At 36.0% G+C, this 12,126-nt stretch overlaps 1 protein-coding gene across 4 annotated transcripts in view; it reads right to left on the bottom strand.

The window, feature by feature from the left end:
* mapkap1 (MAPK associated protein 1) overlaps positions 1-12,126 on the bottom strand; it is a 282,802-nt gene that overhangs the window by 24,702 nt on the left and 245,974 nt on the right. For all 4 annotated transcript variants that reach the window (XM_080212198.1, XM_080212199.1, XM_080212200.1 and 1 more), the window contains one exon: positions 5,704-5,841. In XM_080212198.1, the coding sequence (XP_080068324.1) occupies positions 5,704-5,841 (138 nt within the window). The remainder of the gene's footprint in view (positions 1-5,703; positions 5,842-12,126) is intronic.

The following is a 12,126-nucleotide window of genomic DNA, read 5'->3' as shown; positions in this document are numbered from 1 at the left end:
TCTTTCTTCCCTCACGTGCTTGCAAATTGACAACAGGGAGGTGGCCCGTTCCTGGGGCTCTATTTCTCGCTCAGCCTTTTTGAGGGTGCGAAAGACACATTTGGGTCACTACTTCTAACACCGCAGGCCCACCCACCCCATTCCATCCAGTGAATTACAGAAAAACTGAATGAAATATTCCTAGCACCTTTTAATGAATTACTAAACATACCAGAAAAGCTCAGATTAAGTATCTATTGGCAGCATCATTTCTAATTGGCAGGGTGTGTAATGGAATACATCAGATAGAACTTCCTGACCAGTCAATCAGAAAAGTGAACTGAACTGAAGCCCTGACACTAGGACCAGAAAAAAAAAATCTTTTGAATCAGTGCCAGCACAGACCTAGACTTGTACAGATGCAACAAGGAGTTAAAATAATGTCGATGCTAACTAACACTGCCAAGTCACATTATATGGGTAGCAGTAATAATGGGGAAGGACAGTTCTCCACAACATCAAGTCCATTATTCAACACAGGCTTGTGCCCATAACAGAAATGATTACTATATCCAAATTACGACAAAGGAAAAATATACACTTTTGCGTAAATTGTTCCAACAGTAGTGCTACATCATTGGAAAAAATACACCGAGGGAATGGGCAAGATGTTTTTACTTACATATCACCAGTTGCAGCTGTTCTTCTCCTGCATTCAATCCAACATGGATTAAGTAGCACCAAGTAGGGAAAATGCATTAACAGAAAAATTTGCATGTGGCTTTTGCATCTTGCCAAAAACAACAAATTGGCATCAGGGCTCAAGTATAGATTATCTTGTCTGACAACTGTGAAAGCATCCCAAGTAGTCCAAATGTATTAAAAACTGGACCTATACCAAGCTGGCACTTGCTGCTTTGTAATGAATCCATACCAGCACTTTAGGAATGATAAGTTATTTTTAAAAACAGTCTTCTCAGTAGTTTTACCAAAAACGTTGAGGGTACTTGTACTGCTAGATACTTTGTAAAATAAAATATTAGCATCGTACTGATATTTTCTGAACTCACTGCTCATATGTAATAAGTCACAGAAGAGGCCAGTATTAGTGGGAAGTCAGTAAACTAAGTGTATATTAAATGAATTAAAAATACCTTCTTTTAAAGTTTGTTTCCAGTGCAATCCACATTACAGCAAGATTCTAGGCATTAATTACACTGAATGGAGTAAATATAGGAAAGGTGCACTGGAGGGCACAACACTACATTAGCATGTGTCAAGTGTCTTTGGTTTTAAATGAAAACTACATAAAAGCATTTCTGCCATCAATTTTGCTATCACTAACAGCCAGCATGAATTCTGCAAGAAAAGCTATTTTCGTGCAGATGTGAAATTCAATGAAAAAGACCGACTCTTGTAGGAACATCAATCAAAACGTCGGCTGCAGTGACAGATCTCAACGGTGAGGGAGGGTTAAAGGTCACAGGTTAAGGAAAAAGCCAAGCTCTGGTTCAGCTCTAATATCTCTGCGGTGGAAGTCTTGGAAAGGTACACCCTCCTGTATTAGCCTACCATCATTAATCTTCTTGCCACCTTCTTTAGCTAGTCAAGCAGAACCGCTCAATAGAAACTATATGATGGGGCACTACTAGGAAGGCCCAGTCCCCATTATCAGGTTAACATTCTGTTAAGCCCCTCTGCAGCAATGGAATGATAACTCTTGAAGAGATCAAGGTCACATGATGTACTGCATGCAATTAATGACAAGTGGGATTTAACCGTATAGTGCAGCGCTCACAAAAGAAGGAACTGAAATGTCTTTGTTACATTTAATAGTCTGAAACAAAGCAATCTTTCATCCAGTATCAAGGTTTGACATATATATTAGCATGCGAGAATTCCCTATCATTTCCGAATGGTACAATACCAAATGCTTTTAACAGTACATATGCATAAACTAGGGGAATAAAAAAGATGCTAATTGGTTAAATCAATGTATCATTGCAAATATACTGCATCTAAAAAGCTATTTAATTATTGGTTGGATTGGCAAATCATTATGAAGTTGAATTTAAAATAAAGTATTGCTGATGCTATACTGTGAGATGCGCCAAATAGTAGGATTTCAATAGAAAAAAGGAACCAATTGGAATAATAAACTGCAGAGGAAAGTAATTAAAATGTTCTTAAAAAGAGCTTTTGCTGAAAAGAGAGACATGCTATTGAAGCTTTTCATCTTGCACTCATCAGGCCAGATTCACAAGAATATGAATTATAAAGGGAATAATTTATATTGCATGAGAAGAGAGTGCTGATTGGTTGGTAAGTAGAGTCTAATTGACAGAGACATTGCCATGGATAAGGTACAATTTAAATTTTGTTTAAATTCAAACTAGGCAGGTGAACTTTGATTGATCAAGACATTGTCAGGGGAAGAACTAAAAAATGGTTGTCCACCCAAGCCTTTGTTTACTTGAAAAGGGCACAATGTGTGGATGCATATGGCAAAGTCATATGAGCTCCCTTTCCTTGATGTGCTAGTTGAGAAACCTTTTAATGAGTTCTCTAATACTGTCTACCATAGGCCAACTTCAGTGGTCAACAGACGTGTTGAGGATCACATACTTCCACGTGCTGTAAAATTGATCTTATTGGCAACCTCATAAATAGGGCCTGAGCCATTCGTTCAGTGTAAAAGCTTGGTGCTGAAATAAAGTATGTCAAAGCCATCCAACTAGATAATGGCTGCCCTGATCCAATCATTGCTCACTGTACACTGGCCACCACTTTTGATCCTGAAAAGTGCCTACTCTACATCAAATTACCCTGGAAAAGGTGTCAGTCTCAAATATTACAGCAACAGTGAAACTATCTTACGCTGCTACAATGCATGAGCAACCACAGACTTAAGTACAGTTTGCTACCATCAAGCAAAAAAGACGTTCTACCCATCACACAAATGAGAATTTGGGATATGAATTTCAATGCTGGTGCGAGGCCAGGCATGCAGATTGTTTCTTCCCAATTACTGGTGGATTGTATTGAACAATTAGTGCCTTCGGCTGTATGCAACAGACAAACCTTGGCTGTACTCAACTAGCCCATACTTGTAAAATTCAAAATGCAGTGGCCAAAATTAGATGTGATTCTGTGATTGGACAACACAAACTAAACATTCCTGATTGCGCTAAGAATTCCACTAACAACCAATTTAAGACCATAAGTCAGAAGGAGCATGTCCGTGCATTGTGCCTTTTTCTGCTAAACAAAAGCTTAGGGTACAGCCGTTTCTGATTCATTGCCCTGGCAGGATCTTGACCAAAGTCAACTAGCCTGGTCTGAATTTAAACAAAAGCTTGGCAATTAACTGCTCCCTGGTGCATTCTCCATGGCAACATCTCTATTAATCAAAGTCCACTTGCCAACCAAGCAGCATGTCCCTTTTTATGCAATATAAATTATTGTTCCCCTTACAATTGGTTTACAGTACAGAATCTTTCCCGATGAGTACAAGATGAAAAGCTTCAACAGCATGTCCTTTTTTAAAGCAATACTCAAGTTTTATACCACCAAACAACAAAAATAAGTTTACCACCCATGGGAATTTCAACATTATTCTACTGAACATGAAGCATTTTTGTCATAAATACATATTTAACATATAACATGCATCATTAATTTAGTGGTGTTTTGTCAGTTGTAGAAGAATTCCGACCAACTAATTATTTAAATCAAGAAGTAATTTTGGACAGTAATATATTAAAGGAACCATATGAAAGCGGGTTAATGGAGAAACATGTCCTAAGAAACTTAAGAACATAAGAACATAAGAAATAGGAGCAGGAGTAGGCCATCTAGCCCTTCGAGCCTGCCCCGCCATTCAATAAGATCATGGCTGATCTGTTGTGGCTCAGTTCCACTTTCCCGCCCTCTCCCCATAACCCTTAATCCCCTCTCTTATCAAGAACCCATCAACCCGCTTCTTAAAAATATTTAGCGACTCAGACATAATTACAAAAAAATGATAAGACAAAGAACAAACTATGCATATCAGTGACAAAAATTATTTTGAAGAGGTGGGTTTTAAGAATCAAAAAACTCTTCCATTCATCTGATATCTATGCTTTGGAATTCTCTTCCCAAAACTCTGCCAGTCTATCACATTAAGAGAAGTTTTAGTGCCTGGCTCATATTCTTTCCCCCCTACTCCCTTATGAAAAAAACTCCCTCCAAAAACAGATCCACCATTTCAAATTAATGTTATCTGAGGAATGCTTTGTGCAAAAGTAACAGCCAAATTTAACAGTCACTGCACTTCACAATAATTCAACACACAGAAAATATTTTATGTTTTTGAGGCACATACTATTAAAGTGCAAGTTTTTGTTTTCAAATATCTCAGTAAACATACTCTGCATTTTCTGCATTTAGAAATTATTTTACATTATCACTATCTTTAAAAAATAGAAAATGAGGCTATTAATCTTCAGTGAATCTTAAGGTAGTGAACTAACTTCCAAAAAATGACTATCCCTGTAAAACTATTTGCGAAGTGGTAGATAACACAACCTCTTGGATAGCAAGCTGGAGTTCTTGCAGAAGTTTAAAGTTTTTAAAGTTTATTTATTAGTGTCACACGTAGGTTTACATTAACAGTGCAATTAAGTTATTGTGAAAATCCCCTAGTCACCACACTCTGGCGCCTGTTCTGGTACACTGACAGAAAATTTAGCATGGCCAATGCACCTAACCAGCACATCTTTTGGACTGTAGGAGGAAACCAGAGCACCGGAGGAAACCAGAGCACCGGAGGAAACCTACGCAGACACTGGGAGAATGTGCAGACTCTGCATAGACAGTGACCCAAGCTGGGAATCGAACTCACGTTCCTGGTGCTGTGAAAGGATGATGTGAATCCGTAAGTAAAACAACTATGTTTTATAATTTTAAATCTTAATTCTCACAAGAATGCAACCTTTGCTTTCCTGTTCTAGAGTTCTATTTGTACATTGTTCTGTATAAAATAAAAAATCCTAATGTTGTAGAGTTTAAAATCAACGATAATATCCAATTGTCACATTGAATAATGCAGAACCTTTTGAAGTTAGTTTAGATGATGGACAAAAAAAAAAATCAGAATCAATATACGAACGTAAAACCACGAGTCTAGTATCATGTATCTTATCCTTTGAGCAGCTTTAACAAAATCTGCAAAAGCAATACTTGTCAAGTTAAATATCTACATATAAATTAAAATATTTCTGATAAAATGATTTATTCCTACATTAGAAGCCTGTTTTATAAATAATTCTGCAGCATGTCCTGAAATAAAAATAAAGTAGCTGTTTGATATATAAAAGTCTGACTGACATTAGAACATCAATAACTGATTGGTAGTGGCAGATCATATTAAATTCTCAACTTAACAAATTTGACCGGCTTTATCACCAGTAAATTCTGATGGATTAACAGGGCACCATTGCACAGAGTGTGACAAAATGTTGTTCAACCTTTAGACGGCTGAAAATTTAGAAATTGATTTCAGTAACATAATACAGATATGCAGTTAGCAACCTAAAGGATAAAAAAAAGTATCACAGGCACCACTGTCTTATCTAATATTAAGCCTGTGGACAATACGAAGCTCTAATTTTTCTATTTGAGTGTATGCACTCACTCACACAACAGCACAGAGATAGACCGCATAAACGTAGTACTACATACTTGGACTCTTCTCTTCCACAAGGTCACAAGCGCAGAGTAGATCAGAATCAATTGAAATGGGTTTCTGTTTAATCCAGAACTTGGTGCTGGCCTTCTGATTAGTAACAGGGTCTATCTCCACCTTTTCTCCCGAGATACCTGTGAGTCAGTGGGATATAAACCAGTGGGCTGTGTAAGTGATTTTATATCAACCATTTGACACACTTTATAAATCTTAATGGAGTGAATACAAAGTGCTCTCTTAAGCCTTCTAAAACTCAAGTTTTTTTTTGCAGCATATGAAGTGAATTTTGAATATAGAGGGAATTTCTGGACCACCAAATAAATAAATAAAAATGATAAAAGTAACTGGAATGGATACTGTACGCTTCAAAATAGTGTTCTGCATTTTAGGGGCACTTAAATAGAAGCTGCTCTATTTAGCTGAATCTAACTGGGTCTCCAATTTGTACAAGAGAGTCATAGAGACAAGTAAAATAGTCATAGTGCACCCCGCCCCCCCCCAAAGTAAGTGTAATATAAAATCAAATGATCGTATCAAATTCTTAATAAATTGTAGGTAACTGTGGTTTCATGATGATCTAGTATATTCAGGCAATACAAAAGCCATTTCTCTTAACATAGATCATGTGAATACATCGGAACATTTAAAATGAAGGTAGTAAGAAAATGCCAACTTTGAAAAGATATCACCCAAACTCAGAGGCCACATTTGTTGGAGTACATAAGTTTTGAATGTACAAAACTTACGGTTTGAACTATATATTTATTGTTACTTGTGACTTGTCAAATCTCGTGAAGAAATGTATTCATACTTGCTTTGGTGACAATTTGAAAGTCGAACTAATTTTTCTCAACCTTAAACACAAATAGCTTTCTAACGGTGGACTGAAATTAGCTATCGCTTTCAATTACATACGGCTATTTAAAAGTGCTCAGATTTATTTGGATTTGGCTCTTCCAAGTTCACATTTATGATTATTTTTCTGAACATAAGAATAACAAACACTGACCAAATAGTTTGGAGATTCGGCAAATATTTTGCATTAAGCATTAATGTTCAAGCACTGGAGTCAAATTATAGTTAATGTAAATCTGAAGTGAAAATGCACATTCACAAAAACAGCAGCTGCATAAATCATTAGCGAGCGAGACAACAGTGCAAAATACTTTACAACACTTCAGTGAATTTTAACGTGTAATTAGTTTTCAGAATTTTAGGTTTTCAATGTGATCAATAGTGTTTCAGTCTTTATGGTTACATGTGCTGGCCTAATTTTCATATAACTGACAGTAAAAACTATTGAATATGCTTGTATAATATTCAAAGAATGAATGAATTTAAGACTTATATAGCACCTCATCAGATTCTGAACTGTAGTCACTGTTCTTAGATGGGTAAAAGTGGTAGCCAATTAGTGGATGGAAAGTTACCACAAGCAGCAAATGAATCAACGACTAGATTTTTTAAAATGCTTTTGGACAAAGGGGGAACATTGGTCAAGACATCAAGAGAACTTTGTGCTCTTCTCTGAATAGTGCCCATAGGATGTTTTATGTCCACTTAAGCAGACAGATTGGGGTCTTGATGGCATGTTTCATTTGAAAGATGGCACCTGTTTCCAACGCAGCAGTCCTTCAGTATCATACTCGAATAACAGCCCATGTTAAGTGCTCAAATCTTAAGTGGAGCATGAACCCACAACCTTCTGACTGAGGTAAGAGAGCTTGCTACCAAATGAACCAAGCTCACACTTAAAAAAAAACATACTTCATGTAAGTCACTGAAATAAAAATTTGCACTACAAAGTGATTCACTGCTGAATGGATATATTTGAAGAAAAATGGCAAAAGAATGAATATTTTGTTTCTGTTGAGAGATTTTCAAGACGGCAGGAAGCCAACTACCTCTGGAGATTGATATTGCAGTGAATATTACTCATTGTTTCAACATGAGTGGTAACTCACATTAGTGAGCAGGTGTATTAAAGCTGTTTTTGTATTCACAATTGTAACAAAAATATATACTTTACTCTTATACTTAATAAAGCACTTGGATATCTATAAAGCAGAATTATCTGAGAATCTATGACATTGATTTAACATGTGAAAAGAAAGTCTTATTCCATGAGTACCACAGATTATCTTTCCTTCAGAATATAGATAACTCAAAAGCTGTTGCAGATTCTTGGCAAATAGATTCTGCACAGACTTAACCCATGTTTGCCTGACTATAGTTGAAGGCAGCATCTTCCTTTAACTGACAATGACAACTTTGCCCACACGATATTTGTTGCGTTTCAAAAGTAACTGTGAATTAGAGACATTTTAAGATGGTAATGAATTAAAGTATAAATATAATTTTGTTTTTAAAATGATTCAATTGACTGCTACTAACACTTCATACAAGTAGATAAGAAACACTGGATTACAGATTGCTTTCCCTCCACCCTTCCACTCCCTCCCTGTCAAAAAGCCTTTTTTAATTCACATAAATGTATATTTACAGACTATGTGGTGACACCCAACTTTTAAAATTGCCATTTGAAGAAAAAACAACCAATTCAATTTTTTTAAGATGATTATATAACAGTCATGAGGGCAGAAAGACTGCATAAGCAGGATGCATAAACCCCTGAAGTGTAGTCTGATTATTAAAAACTTAAGAATTTGATTTTTAACTCAAGTAAATTACTAATTAAAATAAGTAAGATATATATATGTATACACTGAAGAAAATGCTTTCACTGTCTACATTTTTTTTCAAAAAGAGGTAGGTTACAAAATAATTCTTGAATTTTAGAAGCATTTATTTGGGTTTATTTCTTTAATGATTTTTTAAAAAATACTGTCTATTAGAGAAATAACAATTATTTATATGTGCCAAAGCTCCCAAAATTGCAAACTGAAAACAGAATGCATTCAAAATTCAGTCTATGGTCCAGAACCTTCAGAAACCACAGAAGCAGTCAATATTGTTAATGTACCTTGTTAATTTGATGGGATTTGTCAGGTAACTCCACTGGAAAATTATATAAAACTGTTCCAGATGAACAGATGATAGTGACATGAATTAAACTGATAGAACAATACCAGAATATAAACCAGAAATGACACCTAAAGTGGCTGTTGATTTATTGCCATCCTGAGTTTGGTTCTGGGCTTCCATGTATATTAGTGCTACAAATCTGGGTCCATTTAGCAGTGAGATGCTCGTACATACATCACTCGCTCCTGCTCCAAGCCAAGGTCATTCCCCATTGCATCAATCTTTTCAGTAAAGGCTACTCCACCACTCTACTAGTTTTTACCTATTCCAGCTTTGAATTCTTTTATAAGTGGTTGGAGGGAGAAAGAAAAAAAAAAGGAAAATGAAGCTGCTTTATTGAAAGCTTCCTAAATTGTCTTTCATTTCAAACATCACTGAATTATTTGACTGATTTAAAGTAGCTTTTAACGCTTTTGGCTATTACTTTCTTAGTTAAAAAAATGCCTGTGAGAGAAACCTCTTTGCCTGTCTTCAAAAGTACAGTGTGTCATTTAACATTTACAAAATGATGAAAAAGTAAGCTATAATGGAACAAAAGCATATTACATCTTTATCCAATAGTGATAGTCACTTTGTCAGTAAGGGTATGTGTTTCATGTACTTTCTTCAAAGTTACTACTGATGTTAGTAACTCCGTACAGTGTGCAAACAACACACTTTTAAAACCTCAAAATATTTTTGTTGGTTTAGATGTTCCCAATTTAGGTTGATCACATTGGAGGAAAAAAGCTTTTTGCTACACTAAGCAAACTACATCTTCTGGAAGTCTGCCAAATTAAAATTATTAATTGTAGGGGGCATGCACTTAAGGTGAGAGGAGGAAAGTTCAAAAGATGTGAGGGGCTAGTTTTTGCACACAGAGTGGTAGGTGTCTGGAATGCGCTGCCAGGGGTGGTGGTGGAGACAGATATGATAGGGGTGTTTAAGGGGCTTTTAGATAAGCACATGAATAAGCAAGGAATAGAGGAGTACGGACCAAGGGCAGGCAGAAGGGATTAGTTTAATTTGGCATCACGTTTGGCACAACATCGTGGGTCAAAGGATCTGTTCCTGTGCTGTACCATTCTGTTACTTCTGACTCATAACAGCATCAACAGCACTTTCTTTGCAAGTTTTGCTGATAGGCAGCATTTAAGGCACTTTAGAACTCAAGGTATAAAGTTTAAATAGCAGATTTTGTTCAAGAAACTTAAAGCACTATCTGAAAAATTAAAGCATTCTCCATCATTGACAGTTCACCATTTTTAGAAGATTTTCTCATGTCAAACAAAAGTGTATTTATTTTATTAATGGGATTTAAAGAGTGACATTAATAGGATGCTAAACTCCAATAAAAAAAAATCATTTGTGAATTGGAAGTATTAACTAATATATAAAAAAACCCCAAATGCTATGACAATCTACATTTGGTCATAGTTAGTTGTGTGAAGAAGCTACAGAGAGAGGACTCTCTTTTGAGAACAAAAAGAATAATGTCTTGTTCACACAAGATCATAGAAAATATTCACAGTTATACCTTTCAAGTCCTCAGGATGTCCAAAATGCCTCAAGACTAACTGAATTATAGCATCAAGGCAAAAGTGACAAATGGCAGTCAATTTGCCACACAATCAGATCCCAAAAATGGTAATAACATTAGTAATTTGTTTTTGCAATCTTTGTTGAGGATGAATGTTGGCCAAAGAACAACCAAACTTCTATTTTACTCTTCAAGTATCAAGCAAACAAAAAAAAGGGCCTCATCTATTTGAATTACTATATATCTGACAATGCAGGACTCCCTTAGTACTGCATTGAAGTGAACCCTAGATTATGTGCTCAAGTCCTGGAATTGGCTTTCCACCCAGAATTTGACTTATTTTACCGCAAGAAATACTATCCAGAGTACCTTTCGTAGACAACAGGCACTTGACTAGATTTTCCTCTCAGTTTTTGTTCAAATATCTTGGAGAAAAGAATCTTTTAATTATCACTACATTACACTAGTCTTATGTGGCTCACATCAAAACCCTGAGGACTGCAGAAATATTAACAAAAATACTTGAATTTAAACCTGCCCCACTCCTCCTGCATTGTAGGGAAGGAAATAGATTTTAGAAAAAAATCAATTATGGCATTGGATGGAGCAGATTTAATGGATTGTATGGTTTTTATTTTGTTTTGGATTTTCTTATAGTATCAGCAGCAATTTACGCCAGAAACTGACATTGGTTCACTACAGTGTCAGTTCCGATGTGTCAATTAAGATTCCATTTCATTTTTCAAAAAGACAAAAAGTAATCAATCTGAGAAAAGCCTTGCCAAACAGAAAGAAAGGCTCGTGATAAGCAGCCAGGTGACAAAATCCACAATTTTGTATGTTTACCTGAACAGGTGGGACAGATGAAGAATGTTTATATGTCCCCTGTGCAAGGGGAAGAAATTACAAAGTAAGAAATTAAACCATGTAATTCTTGCTCACCCTAGCCTATGGGGATGAAACCGGGAATGGAGTAATGAAGAAAAAAGCAACTGGCATTGTATATTTAGAGCTACTACTTGTCTAGGCAGAGAATGGTGCACAGAGCCGCTGGGAAGGAGGACAACATGGTGCTAAATAAATTGGAAAGGATTCGTCAACAATATTGAAATTCTTGATGACAGAGATATTCTGTCATCAAGAGATACCCAGAGATATTCCCCTAAGTTCTTAATACAAATCAAATTAATTTGCCTATGCTTCATTTCAAATGTGGACATTTTCCCATCCAAAAATTATAGATCTGAGGGGAGACAACAAATGCAGAAAGTGCATGTAGGGAGTGGTAACTAGCATGATGGCAACTTGCACTCATAACTTCCTGTTGGCAGTGTGCTTGGTTCAATGATCAAAATCGTGGTTTTAGAACTGCAACAAGTTTATCCAGGCACTATTGAGGCTGGAGAGTGAACATGGTTGTTCCAGGACAAAAATAACATCACTCTCCAACATATTATTCAAACCTTCAACTTTGAGAAAGCAGCAAAAAAATGCTTCAACCTATCAATGTGTCACACAACAATGCGGAATCAACAATGTTTCCGCTGTGTACATATGTGATGGCGTAGCAGCCTGGAAGATACCACACAGGCCTTCTTTTAAGTTAAATACTCCACTGCGGGGATGAAAAAAAAAACTGGCCCCATACAACAAAGTTTTTTTAACAGAGAACATTGCCAGTCATCACAAATCATGCAATTGTTAGGAACAGACATGAATATCAAATTTAAAGTTTGGCAAGAGATATGATGATTTTATACACTAATAGAAAATGTATTTTTTCATACTCAGAAGTGCTAAAATTTGAAAAAGGAAAATATTAGTTTTAGTGACAAGTTTACTTTCCTGAAATAAA

The sequence above is a fragment of the Carcharhinus amblyrhynchos genome, chromosome 25 (assembly GCF_965287045.1).
Source record: "Carcharhinus amblyrhynchos chromosome 25, sCarAmb.v2.hapA, whole genome shotgun sequence".
In the NCBI taxonomy this organism is placed as follows: Eukaryota; Metazoa; Chordata; class Chondrichthyes; order Carcharhiniformes; family Carcharhinidae; genus Carcharhinus; species Carcharhinus amblyrhynchos.
Note: the sequence above shows the minus strand (reverse complement) of the source record. Positions and strands in the feature narration are given on the sequence as shown.